The 18,128-nt window shown below is 40.2% G+C and overlaps 1 protein-coding gene across 12 annotated transcripts in view; it reads left to right on the plus strand.

The window, feature by feature from the left end:
- Positions 1-18,128, plus strand: part of APBB2 (amyloid beta precursor protein binding family B member 2) — a 341,418-nt gene that overhangs the window by 220,523 nt on the left and 102,767 nt on the right. For 9 of the 12 annotated variants that reach the window (XM_074951507.1, XM_074951505.1, XM_074951508.1 and 6 more), the window contains 3 exons: positions 5,289-5,351; positions 5,770-5,855; positions 6,167-6,227. In XM_074951507.1, coding sequence (XP_074807608.1) covers positions 5,289-5,351; positions 5,770-5,855; positions 6,167-6,227 — 210 coding nt within the window. The remainder of the gene's footprint in view (positions 1-5,288; positions 5,352-5,769; positions 5,856-6,166; positions 6,228-18,128) is intronic. The other 3 variants (XM_074951513.1, XM_074951511.1, XM_074951512.1) reach the window with 1 other exon arrangement.

The raw sequence follows: 18,128 nt of genomic DNA on the forward strand, positions 1-18,128 counted from the left end.
ATCATTTTTTTGCGCTGAATTTTTAAACTAGAAACGGGGTGTCCTCTGTCTTCAAGCATTGTGAAAAAGAAGAAAACTTGCTAAATATTTTTAAATGGTGATAACCCACTAAAATACCAATTTCTGGGGCACTCCTGTGGGATAACTTACTGATGTCTATACATGAAAATATAAAATACCAAATGGAACAGTAAACTAGAAAAATTGCAGCTAATTTATAATTTTTGAAATATATATATATGCTTGGCTTGCCTTGACCATGCAAACACTTAAATATGTGTAACTTAACTTGCGTGATTTGAGTGGGAGTACTCACATGAGTGAAGTTATGGTTAGTGTGTGAACCATTTCAGTTGTGGTTCACATGGGTCAAGGCTTCCCTGGAATTCATTATATGGCAGACGTGTTGACTACTAAATGGATAAAGTTAAGTGATCTGAAGGATGAAGAGTGATCGGTTAGCTCTCAGATAATTCTGAAATTCAGAGGAATTTAAAGTGCTACCAATGTTTCCAGTGTAAATTTCTGTATTTTAAAGTTTATAACTCAGTCATAAATTATTTGTCTCCTTCTAAAACTTTATGGACAAGATTTTGACTTTTAACTTACATCTTTGAAATAACTAAATTATGTAAAAATAAAAATCAGTAAGGATGCTAAATTACAGGGGGAAAATATGAATTTGTTTATTCAGTGTTTTTTCTTTCACTGATGGTAAAGTAGCTTTTAATTGTAGGACTGACATTTTTCATTTTAATATTACAGACAAATATCATAGGGCTGTGTACACAGTGGGGTGATGTGTTTTTTGAGTGTTTGATTTCTAAACCACACTAAAGAGTTACACATAAATTGATCTGGATAGACCCTGCTGGTGCACTTTAAAGTAATGCTGTTTGAAACAGTACTATGTTAAAGTGCACTAGGGAACCTTTGGTATGCACCAGGAAGTTCTACATGGACCAATTAATCCGCAACACACTAATGCATTTTAAAAATCGCTCTCTGTAGACAGTGTTACCCTACTGTGTAGACAAGCTCTTAAAACATTTGGGAATTACTTTAAATAATAAACTTTTACATTACAGACAATGGTTTGCCATGATAAAGGAGAATAATTTTTTTTCTGATCTTCACATTAAAGTATCATGTGAAATCTATGAATTAAGAAAACAAAGGTTTGGATCCAATATATTAAAAATCCTGAAAAAGCTGTTATGAACAGTCATGCCAAGACCAAATATCCAGGGCATAGGAGAGGGCCATGTAGATTTTGATACAGTGTGGGCACTAATCCTGTAAGGTATCCACCCAGGCAGAGCATTATACCTGTGCAGATCCCTTTGCAAGATCAGGAACATAGACTGTAGTGTAGAAGTCTCCACACAGGATTTTATATAATAATAATTTCAACCAGCAAGCTCTCAGACAATTAATCTCTATTTTAATGAGTCCCTAGATATGTTTCTATAATAAAGTTTTATGCAAAAATATGGTCGGTGGTGTCAAATTGCAATAGGAAATTGTCTTCAAGAGTTTCTCCATTTCGTTTTGTAAACTTCTAACACATGATGATTAAGTAATGTTGATTTTCGGTCTGGACCAGTGCTGAAGCAGCAGTGCAATAGGATACCACACACACATTCAAATAGGAGGACCATGTCCCTGGACTGGCATGGTCTGGGAACACTGCGGAGGCAGGTAGCTGAGGCCCTGACAGGAAAGGGATTGGAAGGTCAACTTGTGGTACTGTCTAGCAACACTAACTGAAGTGAAATGTCACTGCGATATCAGGAATTTTGAAGTTAAATAAAAGATGGAATTGAGGGAGGACTCCAGTAAGTTTCAGTAGGTTCTGGAAAGAGGGTTAAGGAAAAAACAACGTTATGATGAACTAATCTTAGCATATGTGCAGCATGTCTCAAGTGGCACGTGACCAGGATTCATCATCGAATCTGGTCTACTGGTTGGATCATTAGCTTCCCCAGGTTGGGCTGGGTACTGACGGGGAGTGCAACGTGAACGCTGATCCGTGCCTCCCCAATAGAAACCAAAGAATTCAAAGTCTAGTCTGAGTCACCTTCCTTTTCATGTTTTTCTTTGGATTTTCCCAAGTCCCAGTTGACACTTGATATTATTTTCTGTAAGTACCTCAGCACCTCTGGGCAACTCGAGGATAGTGTTGGTCTCAGTTTAGAATGCCCTCATTTTTGTTGGACTGTAGCCCACCCTGAATGCTCCACACACATTTTTTTTCTGTGTCTACAGTGTTTTTTATTTAATCAGAGAATTTGTGATATCATCAGTTAAACATTTCACTGAATACATGGATTTTGGTATAGAATAATTTGGTCTAGAAGGCTTATTAGTTCATTCCTCTGCATTGTGGCAAGATTCATATAACTTCTGTAGAAAAAATTGGTGGATTTACAGGTTTCAGCTGAATGAGAGTGAGCTGGAATAAAGTACCATTATACAGGGGACATTCCAGTTGAGCCCCAATATTATCTTTTTCCATCAGTTCACAAGAGTTTGCTTTATCTTCACCATACTTCTCTTGTTAGAAACCCCCAGCCCTCTTACACTCTACCTGAAATTTGTTTATTTGTGCTGTTCAGACTTTCAGGTTTCTCAAATAAACACTTAGATATATTTTCTTCCTCAACAACTGATATTCTTACCCTTTTAAAGATCCTTTTTGTCATTCATTTATTTTTCTGTGTCCCTGTCTCTTAACTAAAGTGATATTCTGAAGCATTGCTTCAATCAGTAGAACATAGCCTTGAGTTGAAAGTGATTCTAATTTGACAGACTTCCTTAAGGAAGGTTTGTAAGGAACAAAGACAAAAGTCAGGTATTGTTTCATAGTATATCTTGATATGAATATTTAGTACAAGGAAAACAAGTTAATCCAACAGAGAGAAGCAGAGAAACATTGGGTAGGGGGAAAATGACACTGTTAATGCAAATAACCAAAAAACATTGGTCCAAATTGAAAAAAGTGGGAAAAAATTAGTGTATTCTCAAATTTATTATTTGTTTTTTGCTGGTTGCAAGACATTTTTTTCCTGCTTTTATAGCAGCAGATGCTTCTGTGCCATTTTCATCAGCACAGAAAATGGCGCTAGTATAATTGTAGGTTAAGAATAATTTGAAAAATCCTGCGACCTGTTCAGAGAAAATGGTAAATAATGCTAAATATGTGGATTTTATATACCTTTAAAAAAAATATCTTGAAAATCTGTTTTGGCCATGAACAATTTATAGAGTACTCTCCAATGAGTTATTGAATACATTAATTTGAGAACCTTTATGTTCAGTATATAAAATATCTTCTTCCAAGTTTTTGATTTTTATCTTGTTGCCTTTTTCCTTAATTGTGTCTTGCAGCCAGAAGCAAATTTAGTATGAGCAGAACATGGGGAGATACTTTTTTGTATCTAATCCTAGCATTTTTGAAGGTTTAAGGTGAATTCCCTAAATTAATCGTTTAGTACCTTGAAGCATAGATTTTCAGAAGGGATCTAACTGATGGTATGAATTTCATTAGTTTCTTTATATTATACTAAAAGTTTATTGCTATGTTCTCCCTACATGGGAATAGCTTGTGGAGGGCAAAGGAAACCACAGGATTTCACTTTCCCTCGGGGGTGGGATTTATCCTTGGGGGGTGGGCCACAACAGCAGGAGCTGGTGGTTTGGTCCCTTTAAACTATGGATCTTAAGGAATCCTCGGGAAGCAAGGTTTCTCTCTACTGGCTCTTCCCTGCCATAGGATCTATGGCTCTTATAGGCTAATCATTTACAAGCTAGGGGTTCCCAAGGGAAAGCTTTGCTGATCCTATTAACTACCACTAAATTCCAGGTACAGTGTAACAGGATGACAGCTACTGCAGGAGCTGTTCTATCCCGGAGCTTCTGCAGCATGGCTGTTTCAGGAACATCTGTCTCCTAAAGGCAGGGATCCATAGCACAAGTTAATTCAGAATTAGGTTGTATTAATTTGTGCTGCTTTGCCTGGTAAAGTGGGTTAATAAATCTGGAGGAGGTCAGCCTGAACAGAGCTTTTTAATATTGGGGAATTTAATGGGAGGAAAGAGATGGTCTAATGTCATCGAAATGTCGTATTCTCCCTCCACAGCAGTTGAGTAACTCCTGTTCAAGTCCATGGGAGTTACTCATATACTGTGGAGAGATGGAGAATAGGGACTCTATGATTGGCACTTAAGCTGTGTCTATCCTACGAGCTAGGGATGTGATTCCCCTGCTTGTGTACACATACTTGTACTAGCTCTCATTGAACGAGCACAAGTATAAACAGCCGTGTAGCCATGGCAGCACGGGTAGTGGCAACGGAGATGAGTACGCAGTCACCTGAAACCAGTGGGTACGTACTCGGCACAGCTAAGCCGGGCCTGTGCTGCTGCTACCAGTGCTACTGTGGCTGCACCACTATTTATACTCACGCTAGCTCCATGTGAGCCAGGAAATCACACTCCTAGCCCGTAGAGCAGACATCATGTTAAATGACTGCCCTCTGGCACTCTTTGCAGAGAGCTCGTGCATCTCTCAGCTTGCTGATACTGATTGTAACAGTGTTAAAAATGTGCATTTGATGGATTATATAGCAGTTTCCTTAGAGACTCTTGAATGAGGTTAGGGACATTCGTTGTTTGTTTAAAAAAAAACAACACACAAGGAAGTTGTGTTAGATTGTTCAGAATTGTTTTTGTTGCAAGAAGTCTGCCTGTGCTCCCTACTAATCACCTTTTACCGTCCATTGTCCTTTTTTCTTCCTGTGATCTGGAAATTATTTGACCCTTATGCTGTATTTTGCCTTGTGTTTCAATGTTTCCAGGTCACACTATATTTAGAGTTAGAATACTCAACAAATGAAGCCCAGAGAAATGGAAATTCCATTTTTCTCTGAATTGCTGTTTTGTAGCAGATCATAGCAGTTATGGCCAACATTCACATTCAGACTCATTTTGCTTGCTTTCAAGATCATACCTAAAGAGTAATCTCATTGTCTGTTTTTAATTCATATTAACTTTTCCTTGTTCCAATCATTTGTTTTGGTAAGTAACTGTAGAAACATCTCCTCCTGACCCCGCCCCTCACCCCTCCAAATGCCATTGTATAGTGGACTAACTAGTTGAAGTTTTGAGGGGATCTGTTCCCTAACCCATCCTGTAAATATCAATGCTAACAACAGTGTCTTGTGTTTTTTTTTTCTTGTTTTTTTTTTATCAATGTGCTTCTTCCTCTGTGAATAATTATATGTCTAGAAACAGCCATGGAGTGATTTTGCTGTACTGAATGGGGGAAAGATTAATAGTGACATTTGGAAGGCAAGTATATTGTCAGATTTTAGAATATTTAATACTATTACCCTTGTTTTTGCATGGCAGTGGCTGTATTTTTTTTTTGTTTTGTTTTGTTTTTTGCCTCACAAATGTCATTCATAATATAGGCCAAAGTGAATGGGGTATTGCTAGGGATATCTAACACACAAACATGCTGCCATTTTCTGATCTTTGCACTTAGAATGGATTCAGTCTAAATCAACAGGGTAAATATCATGTTGTAAAAATAGGATGCCTGCACTGAATGAAAAATAATGTGAAAATATATGCATGCCTTTTTTAACTTTATCCAGAAACACTGTATGCTTCTTGGCAGGGAGGATTTTATTTCCCTTTGAAATTAGAGGTAATTTGCTGTAGCACATGCCTGAAAATGTATTAATAATGGTATGTTTATCTTTAGGACCTTCATGCAGCCACAGTGAATCCAGACCCCAGTCTAAAAGAATTTGAGGGAGCAACATTACGCTATGCGTCTTTGAAGCTCAGGTATGTTGTTTTAAGAAATCTCCATAGAGTGGCCACCTTGAATATGTTGCACTGTGCTATAAACTATATTGACTGTAAACCCTATTTTCAATATTTATTCAATGTTGTCTCATTGTTGCCTTGTACTCCCCTGTCTGTCTGTATCCATCTGTTTCTCTTGTCTTATATTTAGGTTATAAGCTCTTTGGAGCAGGGACTATCCTTTTGTTCCATGATTGTACAGTGCCACTGTGGGGTTCTGATCCATGACTAGGGCTCCTAAACGCTGTGGTAATACAAATAATAATAATAATAATATTTTTTCATTACAGAAATGCTCCACAGTCTAATGAAGATGATTCCTGTAGCATCAACAGTGATCCAGAAGCCAAGGTCTGTAAGAAAATATTTAAATGGGATAGCAATTAAGCTTGTAATTGTAAACAATGCATGCAGGGAGCAAGTTGTCTTGTAGGTTTAAACTTAAATACCCCATTCAAGATGTTAGCTGAAATGGTAATATTTTGGCACAATGCATATAGATTTTAACTGTGTGAGTCTCTAAGAGTATGTATATACTGCAATGTAAGCCCGGACTCAGATTCAGTCTTCAGCCCAAACCCCCTTCCATCTACATGCAAATTTATCAGACTCGGGCTGGGTCCAAGGACCTACAGGGTCCAGGTGTGGAGGGTTTGAGCCAGGGTCAAGCCAAGACCCAGGGTTTGAGCGCTGTTGCTTTGCAGTGTAGACGCAGCCCCCGCATCTCGGATCCTAGGAATCTGCCAAAAGTATCCCACGGGCCAACTTCCTTTGTCATCTCTACTCCAATCGACTCTAGGAGGTTTCTGTCTTGTATGTGCTTTCACTGTTCATGCTCGTTCATGCACTTTTTTTTTTTTCTGTGTGATTCTGTTGTTACTGGTGTTTTGATGTGGTAATGGCACCTAGCATGCCTGGCAATCGGTGAATGCTGTGCTTTTCTAATACATTTATAAATGAAGCTTTTTATTTAATCAAGAAAGTTGATTGCTATCCCCGCATCACATCATACAATGTCCATGTAAAGTAATAAAGGTAAATACGTGATCAGGGACAATTAGGCGTTAATAAGCAAACACTATTCCTCAGTACAGTTGTCTATATGAATCCATACTTCATTCACTTCCTTACATCAATCCCTACTGTGAATCCCTTCTTCCCCATTTCATAAGTCGTCATGTCATTCATAAATACACTGCATGGCAATTAACTCCTCACCCCTCCCCAAGCACTGAAATACCCCACAATCAGTGAGCTCCGTCCCCATAAGCACATTCATAAAGGTGCTTATTTGCCCTCTTCCGCTGGGCCATGCAAGTCCATAATGTGGGAGCACAAAGCATCCCTGACTTCTGTTGCCTGGGTGCATCCAGCTCCAGCTGTGGTAGCTGCACTTTCTGGCTGAGGGTACCGATTCAGTGGCCCCTTGCTGACATAGGTCCATTCAGGGGGAAATGGCTCACCTCTGGCTTCATAGAGATTGTGAAGAGCACAGCAAGCCCCAGTAACGTGGACAGCATTGATAACACTGGCATCCAAACAGATCTATAAACGTCTCCAACAGGCTTTCAGTCTGCCAAAAGCACATTCTACACCTGCTGGGGGTGTAATTTTGCCAGGGCCTCTGAAATCAGGGTACGGTTTATAAGCCAACGCAAAAGGGGGTATGTGGGGTCCCCCAGAATAACAGTGGGGACAGTAACTCCATTTCTGACAATGTCAGTTGGTGGAACTGGTGTCGCAGCCTGTCCTGAATGTAGATTCCTGATCGGCAAAAAACTCTGGCATCGTGAACTTTCCCAGTGCAGCCACGTTGCCATTCATAAATTGGCTTCTCTGGTCCATAAGGGCCTGCAAAGCAATGGAGTAGTACCCATTGTGGTTTGTATACTTGTGCTTCTTGAGGAGGGCAAATTATGGGCATGAGTCCCATCTATGGCCCCAGTGCAGTTTGGGAATCCCATTCTCTCATAGCCAGCAATTACTTCAGGAATATCTTGTATGCGGGCACCAGGGAGTCTGGTATCTGGTTGGTTTGTCTTGGGTCTACATGCTGCAATGTGGACGCTGGAGCCCCAGGTTCGAGTCTGTGTTAGAAAATTCTTAATGTAGGGTTAACAATTGGTGTAGATATTCAAGCCTTGTGTTCTCTAACCCAGGGTCCGCTGACTTGAGTCGCACTCAGCCTGGGCTTACATTGCAGTGTAGCCACACCCAGTCAATAAAAATAGCAGGACTAAATCCTCATTCAAGTGGACTGAAAATATACCCTTAAGGGTGTTGTTTTTTAAAACTGACTAAAGCCAAGAAATTCAATGTTAGGGTTAGAACTCCTATTGACACTCCATACTTAACTGACTCCTTTGGTAGTACAATTAAGTTTCACACCTTGAACTGAGACCTTGTTGCTACTGTAGGCCAAGTATCTCCACACAGCGGTGAATTAAAGACTGACTGTCAACCTAAAGTCTGAAATTATTTCCTTTTGTGTTTAAATCAGACCCTTTGTTGTTATTTTAGTAGAGCTTAGTTTTTTTAAAAGTGTGCATGTTTGAGCACATATCTCCACATCTATCATTTAAGTATTTTGTGGGCTGCTTTGATGTGTTGTACATGTACATTTTTTAGGGATGCTCACGATCTCTAATTTGAAATCCAAATAATTTATATACTCTTTTCTGCTATGTCATCAATCTACAATGGCAGAGGGAACATAATCTTCTTATATGTTAAATATGCTATTTAACAGATTTAATAGGTACAATGGTATTTCCAAACACACTTTGGGGGAAAATAGACTGCTCAATGGACTTAGTTTTCTGTTTGCACAATTATTAGTCAGTACATGCATTTCGAGTTAACAGGCTGATCATTTAAAAAGCAAGGGTTCAAAAAGGAAAATGTGCTAATCCTAAATTCTGAGTACAGTTTAACAGGATGACAGCTGCTGCTGCAGTAGTGAGAAGCATAGGTCTTCACACACCAGCCAAGAAGCTGGTCTCTTAAAAATAAATCTTACAGGGTGATGTAGAACAAGGAGGTAATATCTGGAGAAGTTGGATTCTGCACAAGGTGATTTTGCAAAGGTTAATATTATAAACCTGTTCTTCAGGAAAGCCTGAGGCAGTATTGCTGTAGGCCACCAAGAAGTTTTGTTTCTTCCATCCCCTTCCCTTGCTTATATGTCTGTTCATGTAGAATGCAAGCTCTATGGGATAGGAACCAGTCTTCTGCATCAGTGCAGCACCTAGCACACTGTTGACATGGTATAAATGATTAATAATAACTGAGCACTCGTGTTTCTGGGATCTCCACAATGGGCAGGAGAAGGGACCATGAGGAATGAAGTCAGGAATATGAAGTGAAAGAACTGTATTTACTGTGGACCCTTTCTTTTCTGTTTCAGTTACTGTAGTCAGAGTTCTTTATATGCTGTGCACCATTGGCTTGTTGAGTCATTATAGTGGTGGTGGTAGTAATGTCTAAATCTCTTGTTCTACCTGTGTGATTTCATGACACTAACATTATTTTTTATTTTCATAGCACCTTTCATTCCTCAAACTCTTTACAAACTACATACGTTATGGACACCATCATTGCACTGTACCTATCTATGACATGAGAGGCTGGCAACGACTTGCTGCATGCTACACAGTACAGGGATGGGAAATGTTGGCCAAAGGGTCTAGGGCAAATCCTTACCCTTATGAAAAGTGCCATGGGATCTCTAATGCCCACCACAGACAGGGGTTTTACAATATGAACCCCCTTCCCCCCCAGTAAACTCCATTGTAGTCAGTTTATTCAGAAGGATATAGGGTTGAGAGAGCCCTGCTTAGAATTGAAGCGGTGATTTCAGAAAGGCTAGATGCATCAAACCAGTAGTTTTAGCCCCTTAAGCATTCCCTTTGGCACATCATCTGTATCATCTTTGTTACATTAAAATCAAAAATACAAATCTAACATGGCAGAAAGTACAGTTTTCTTCCTTTGATTTTTTAGGTGAATTTGGTATGTATTTTTTTCTACTTCTGAAGAATTAAAATCCCAAACCAGACAGATTTTTCATGTTCTATTTTATTAAAGTGACAGCAGTTTTAAAACATATTTACAAAGAGAGCTAGTCAGTATGTTTTAAATAATAGAAAAAAGTTAACGGTTATTGTTTTAAGCCCCCCCACCCCCTTCCCTTCCAAACAGTTCTGAATATTGAACCTTTTTCAGCAAAGAAAACTGTTTGCCACCTTGTGGACAGCCATGAGAATTATTTTCTTGCAAAACATATTTCTGTAAATGTCTAATTATATTTGAAAGTGTTGGTGCCAGGAAAGAGCTCATAGCTGGTGTTCAGGTAGTTTCTGGTACAGGTTAAGTGCGATTCATCAACTAAAACAGTCAGATACAAAACAGTAAACACAAATTGTTTCTATATGCATTTTGATCTAGGGCATAAATTCAAATTTTAGATAATTGGAAATTGGATAACTGAGGTTTACCTGTAATAGAGAAGATAGAAAAGTGGGAAAAAATGATTGATTGAAACCAACTGCTTTATTTAAATAATGTATTTCAGTGGGAATTTATTGAGGAGGAGACAATGCTAAGCTAACCACTAGTTCAGTATATAAGCATTTTACTTCACGGAATTATCTGTTTATTCTAAGATATGTGAAAATGAATTTGATTTGGAGTACACAGTGGACAGCTGCTCAAATCACAGAAACCGCATCCCTCTTGGTTAATTTAAGGCCCAATCCTGCAACTTGTTAAATGTTACCTGGAAGGTGCTGAGGGCTCCAAACTCTAATGCTGGAATGGGAATTGAGATGCTTAGCACCTCCCAAAATCAGTTGCACAGACTGTAAATTCTTGTAGGCATAGGACTGTCTACATGATTGTAAAGTCCCATGTTTACCTACAGCACTATATAAAAAGTAATATTTTGCCATGATTGGCATTCTGCTCAGAAGGAAGATGTAGGAATGGCTCAGTGAGGTGGGGGGAGAGAGCAGTGGTTTACACTTTGTCTCGCTCACATGGGGTAAGAATCCTCTTAATATGCAAAATGTTCATCTAAAACATAGACAAAAGCGTCAATGTACTTGATGCTAAGCTTGCTTTTTACTCCATGTTTGTTGTTTTACCTTTTCCTCATTGAAGGACTGTTGAGAAAGATCTCAGCTAGGCTTATTGGCTGTCTAGCAGACCTTCTTTACATTCCACTTTCTTGTCTTATTCACACCTAGCAATTGCTGTGGCTATTGCTGTGATTGCTCCATACTCAAGCCTTTCTCCCTGGCTGATTCTACTTGCCCCCCATTTCTCTTTTGCAATTGTGAAAGGATGGAAGATGGTATCAGAATCTGGCCCTTAATTTTGCTGAGTAGTACCTTCTGTACAGTTATTTCCATTGAAATCAAGGAGAACTACAGCATGAGAATCTGGATCTGTGTGTTTGTTTCATGCAGCACTGAGCACATTGTCAGTGTTTCGCAAAAACATAGCATCTCAATTTTCATAAGATGTGGTGATTAGTTTAGCTTTGCCAAAACATTTTAGCACTATGCAAAATAATATTTTGCAAAACAGAAAGTAAAGCTGTAAACACCTGGCATTGTGCAGTCATATAGTAATGTAGCCACAATTCTTACGGACTTCTTACAGAAGAAGACACAACAGAAAATGTCTTGTCTCTTTGGATATTCAGTCAGCTAGCACATAATCTGTTGATTTATATTATTTGGTGGCTTGGCAATCCAAATTCCACTCCAAGGAACTGGACAGAGAATTTTGGGTTGAAGAGAATGGTGCTTTTTCACCAAGTTCTTAGGTATTAGAAGAGAACCACTAAGAAACGAGGCCTCCCTGGAAACCACTCTGTCCCAAAGGGTGCGTCTATGAAGTATGCAGTAGCCTGTAGCATTGAGGTCACAGACTCGAGCTCACGGGGCTTCTGCTACCATGCTAAAAATAGCTGTGTAGACGTTGTTTTTAAATTTGTGGCGTAGGCTGGATCTCAGGCTCCGAAGCCCAGCCCCCACCCCACCCCCATTTGGAAATGGCATCTACCTCTGCTAGACACATCATTGCCAAAAAATGGCCCTGCAAAAACAATATGCAGACATTCCCAGGGAGCTGATGGCCATTCCCAGAGGTGTAATGGCACTGGTTAGGCATATGCTGTACTTGTTGGCATCCTGAAATTCCTTAGCAAGCTGCTCTATTTGTTGGTCAATGCTTGGCCACCATACAAAACTTCTGGCGAGTGCCTTCATTTTTACTACCCTTAGGTGATCTATGTGGAACTCTTCTAAAATTCTTGTGTGCAGTTTACTAGGTATAACAGCACAAATTCCCCACATGACACATGCTTGATGTATGGTAAAATCACCATTGCATGTGTATGGGTGCCAGATTAAGGCTGTCATTATATTTACGGCCCTTCATAGTGGCTTCATAAACCCAAGTTAGTGTGGGATCCCTCTTGGTTTCTGCTCAGTCACACTACAAGTCACTGGGGCACATCTAATGTGAAACAAGTTGACAAATGCGATAGATTCTGTCTTTATTACAGGCCATCTTTCATCTAGCAAGGGCAGGCAGGAGAGCCCATCTGCATTTGTGTGCACTTCTGTTCTTTTGAATTCGATGTCCTGGACGTAACCAGCTAAGAAAAACGTCCTAACTGTAAGAATAGTAGGACAATGGAACAAACTGCCTAGGGAGATCATGGAATCTCCTTCACCGTAGGTTTTCAAAAGGAGGCTGGACAGCCATCTGTCTTGGATGATTTAGACACAACAAATCCTGCATCTTGGCAGGGGCTTAGACTGGATGACTTTTGTGGTCCCTTTTAACCCTATGGTTCTACGATTTTATAATTCTAAGAGAGTCCAGCATTGCATACGTGCTGTCATTGTCATAGAAACTGCCTTCTTCAGATGAAGGATTGCTACTAGGGGTTGGTGTTCCATGACAAAGATGAATTTTCTCCCATATAGATACGGTTTGAATTTTTTCACACCCCATTCCAGACTGAAAGCCTCTTTGATTTTTTTGTGCATATTTACATTCTGAAAGATCTGAAGGAAAATTCTGTAGGTCTCTTGCTGCCATCTGGCATAGTGTGCCATATTACTGTCCCAGTTCCATATCAGGAAGCATCAATGTTAATTTGATAGGCAAGGATGGGTTAAAGCGTGTAAGCATGCAGCCTGATGTGACCAGTTCTTTTGCTTCCAGGGAAGTTTTTTTTGACACTCATGTGATCAGATTCACTTTTGACTAGTTTGCAGTAAACCATTTAGCAGATGTAATGCAGTTGCTAGATTTGTTATAAGTTGGCTAATGTAGTTGATAAATCCTAGAAATAATCTAAATTGGGACACATCCTTTGGTGGTGGAGATTTCAGGGCTGCTTTAATCTTCTTCTGAGATTTAAGTATGCCTTGTGCATCACGAATGTGCCCACTGTAAGCTACTGAGTCCTTGAGAAATTTCCATTTTATGCAATTGGCTGGTAACCCATATTCTTTTAGACATTTTAATACCCTTTTTAGGGTTTCCAGATGTTCTTCATCACATCCACCGATCACTATAGTGTCATTCAAATAACACTGTGTTCTCAGAATACCTTGCAAAACTTGGTCCATTGCCCATTACCATAAACAGGAGCTGAAGCAATGCCAAATGCTAGCTTGTTGTACTGGTACAGACACTTGTGTATGTTGATTGTGAGGTATGCCTTAGTCTCTTCCTCGACCTCCATCTGTCGGTAACCTGTGACAAATCAATTTTGCTGAATCATTGTCCCGCTGCCAGTGTAGCAAAAATTGTCTCAAATGCGAGGCAGAGGGCATTTTTAAACTTTCAGTACAGGTTTATGGTGACCTTAACATCTCCACAGACCCTAAAAGCACCACACTTTTTTACAGTTGGAACAATAGGAGTTCCCCACTTGCTCCAGGGGGCCACTTTTGAAAGTATGTATTCTCTTTCCAGATGTTACAGTTCAGCATCTACCTTTGAACAGATACTGGAAGGAACAGGTCGAGCTTTGTGGAACTTGAGCTATGCCTTCTCAGCTAGGATTATTTTAGCCTTCGTGTATTTGAGTTCCTATCCCTTCTAGCTGTTCTTCAACTGTTTTCATGGGGTCTGCTGAAAGTGACTGCAACATCTTTTATAGATTATTTTTTCAATCCAAAGGAACCTAATGTAACCATTCACAGCCCTACAGGGCTGGTCCCCCCTTTCTCAATGAAACGTAAGTCTAATAAACTATGCTTATTGTTACACTCCACATTCACTTGCATCCAATTGGCACTAGCTTTTGTCCCATATAGGTTTTTAGCAACATCGATGTCTCCCTCAGTTTGGTATTTTTAAAGGTTTTCATATTCTGAATGTGAAATAAGTCACTGTGGAACCTGTGTCTAATTCCATTCTGAGTGTTTTTCCTGCCACCCTTGGTTTCAAACAGATTGCTGACGTGTCAGTTTTGCTCACACTATATATATCCAAGCTAGCTTCTCTGTGTATATGTTGATATTCCTTTTCTTATACTCTGATTTGGTCTCTTCCTTTTTTCTCTTTATATGAAAAACATCTTGGATCTGACCTTTTTATTACAGCTTCTTCAATATGCATCTTTAAATTGACAGTAAGAAGGTGGAAACCTTTTTCACACCAATAACGTGTCTGTCTGAGTGGACCAGCTCTTGCATTGGGTTACAATTAGTTTATGCATTCCTACTTCTGTTTTAGCTCTGTTATGCTGTTCTGTTGTATCCCTTGCTGTAACTTCTCCTGCGCGTTTAAAAGTGAGATTTTCCTCCGCTAAGAACCTCTACTGTATGCTTTCATTAAGCAGTCCGCACACAAAACTGTCTCTGAGTGCCTCGTTAAGCCCATCTTAAAAGCCAGTGTTCTGATAATCTTTTTATCTCTGTTGCAGAGGATACATTTACCTTCAAGTTGATTCCGCTTATGAAACATTAACCTTTCTGCTGTCATCAGGGGCTTGGGTGCCAAATGTTCTTGAATAATTTGCACTCTCTCTTTTAAGGTTTTGCTTGCTGGCTTCTTTGGGGCAATCAGACTGATTACTAAACTGTATATTTTTCCTTTAATCACTCTCAGTAACACTGCTACCTGTTTTTCTGGGGCATCTCATTTACTTCAAAATACTGCTCCAGCCTCTCTCTGTATGTGGGCCAGTCCTCGATGGCACTATGGAAGGCCTCCACATTTCCAGTATAGCCTGGCGTTTCACCTAGCTGCTGTCAGTGTAGTAGTTTGGAGTACTCTCTGCTGTTCTAGACTCCTCCCCAGCTCCGGGGCTGCAAGCAACGTTGTACATTGTTTTGCTTCTCTGATGCATAGAAGGGGTTTGAAATCCTCGTCGCCAATAGTAGTGTAGGGCTGATAGAGCGCAAATCTCTGATTAGAAACATAGACAGGTACACACAGTTGGAGCCACGATGGCTGGCTGACTCTTGTATTGCAGAGAGAGAGAGAAAAAAACATAGTAACCACTAGATAACAACTGAGTCAACATAAGAAGTTGCTTATGAAACTATAACGGCAAATTCACATACACAGATTCAAGACTCTGTTCAAAACGTGCAAATATATCACATTAGCCTTTCTGATTTTTGTCCCTACATGCTTGTGCTATTCTTTTGTACTCCTCCTTAGCACAGCCATGTTTCTACTTTTTGTAGCATTCCTTTTAGATTTTCAAGTCATTAAAGAACTCCCGATGTAGCCACAATGGCCTCTTGCTATTCTCCCTGTCTTTCTGTCGTATTGGGATAGTTTGCAGTTGTGCCTTTAATAGTGCCTCCTTGAGAAACTGTCAACTCTCCTGAACTCCTTTTTTCCTTTAGTTTTTCTTTCCATGGGATGTTGCCTACCAGTTCTCTGAGTCGGTTAAAGTCTGCCTTCTTGAAACCCTTTGTCCTTATTTTGCTGCTCTCACTCCTTCCTTTTCTTAGAATAATGAAATCTGTCATTTCATGGTTACTGTCACTCAAATTGCCTTCCACCTTGAGATTCTCTACCAATTCCTCCTTTTAAAGGTAAAAACATTTTGATTAGCCCTAATACTGTACACCAGCAATACATACTTGGAATGGGTGATTGAATAATGCTTGTGCTGAACAGCATGAATATTGGCCATATTTTGAGAGTTGTAGGTTTCTGAATATCCATTGGAAAGTAACCAGCTGCTGGCTATTTGAGAGTGCACACACTGGTTTAGCGGGAGATTTCCAGGTCTCAAGAGACCATTTGAACCAATCAGTAGCCACTGAATTTAATCATTACTGATTGTTAGGTGACATTATTGTTTATTACTCAGCAATTTAAAAATCATTTTTCATTCATTTGGGAATGTTTGGAATTTTTTGAAGGACAAAAATTGCATAATCTCTATTAATCAGATTTCCACACCAGATTAATCTCAGAGTAACGCAGTTACATTAGAAATGAATGTGCCTGTTTTGGGGGGCTTTTTTTGTAATGATCTGAGTTGAATGAACTACTCCCTCCATGCCAAACTTCGGTCAGTAAAGAAACTCAAACTGAATCATAGACCTCTGAAAATCTAGGGTTTTAATGGAAATGATGACGTAGCCTGAACTGGAGAAGTGTGAAAATGCTATCCTATAAATCCAGGAAAGCAGAATACCATTAATTTAAGTAAGCTCTATCCAACATGACATAAAAGAAGAAATCCTACATGTTTTGAATGTTAAGAACTGGAATGAGTATTCATTAGTCTAAATGCTTTTGTTTTCTTTGTTTGTTTTAAGCTATAGACAGTTAATTTGAAATTTCTTTCTTTCTTTCTTTCGGCAATCTCTCTCTGTTTCAACTGGATGCTCCCTGAGATAGTAGTTGTGACATTCTGGGGCAAGGGTGGCCAACCTGTGGCTCTGGAGCCACATGCGGCTCTTCAGAAGTTAATATGTAGTTCCTTGTACTGGCACAGACTCCGGGGCTGGAGCTACAGGCGCCAACTTTCTAATATGCCAGGGGGGTGCTCACTGCTCAACCCCTGGCTCTGCCACAGGCCCCGCCCCCACTCCACCCGTTCCTGCCCCCTCCCCTGAGCCTGCCATGTCCTTGCTCCCCCCCCCCCCCGAGCCTTCTGCATGCCACAAAACAGCTGATCAGGAGGTTCGGGGAGGGAGGGGGAGGTGCTGATCAGCGGGCTGCCAGTGTGTGGGAGGCACTGGGAGCGGGGTGGGCAGGAGCGAGCTGATGGGGGGATGCTGACGTATTACTGTGGCTTTTTGGCAATGTACATTGGTAAATTCTGACTCCTTCTCAGGTTCAGGTTGGCCTCCCCTGTTCTGGGGTGTAATCTAGACCAGTGAGGGGCTTGTACACGCTGCCCCACAACCTTGGGTGCCTTGCAGTGCCTTGTTGCAGTAGCTCCCACTTAAGCCACTCTCAAACAGCCTTCCAGCATGCAAGACACACCCTGAGTGTTTGTGCATAACTGCAACCTAACAGCCACACTTGGGTTACACTCTGGCTTTTACCAGCCTGGGTAACTCTGCAGGGTGACCCCAACACCCTGCCCATCCTGGATTTCCCCCCAAAATTTATTTTCTGGACTCGCCAGCCCTCTCCTGGACAGCCCAGAGATATTAGATCCATTGTCCCTTAAAGCGAGTACAAGTAGTGAGGCATAAAAGTCAGAAATGGTCACAAGAAAAAATAAAGATAAAATGCTTCCTAGTGCCTAATTTTACCTTAAATCAAGTTTAGTTTGTAAAGTTCTTTCCACAACCTACTGACCAAACTTTTCAGGTCAGGACCCCTCCCTCGAAGTTCAACGACTGTTTCTTTTGTCTTTTCAGGTACAAAGATGGAAATGGACAGGGAGAGATATAACTTGGGGTGTTTGCCCCTCACTTTTATAGTTCAGCCCCCCTCATAAAGTTCAATTGAGCTGAGCAAAGGAGACATGGAGTTTTAGGGTGGTGGGGAAGTTTGCTAAGATGCAGATCTGTTTGTTCTTGCCCCATTCCTTATCAAGGAATGGCCACTTGATAGGTGATGGCCCATCAGCTTTGATGACACCTGGCCTGGAGTCTACTTGTCCTTTGTCAGTGAGAAACAGGTTTTCCTTCTCCCCAGACCTATCTGGTAAACACAGTTCAGTCATGATTTCAGTTTATGTTCATAATTTTACATATAATGTTGTTACATACACTTTACTATATTATTGATCAGTGA

The sequence above is a fragment of the Natator depressus genome, chromosome 4 (genome assembly GCF_965152275.1).
Source record: "Natator depressus isolate rNatDep1 chromosome 4, rNatDep2.hap1, whole genome shotgun sequence".
NCBI classification, from domain to species: domain Eukaryota; kingdom Metazoa; phylum Chordata; order Testudines; family Cheloniidae; genus Natator; species Natator depressus.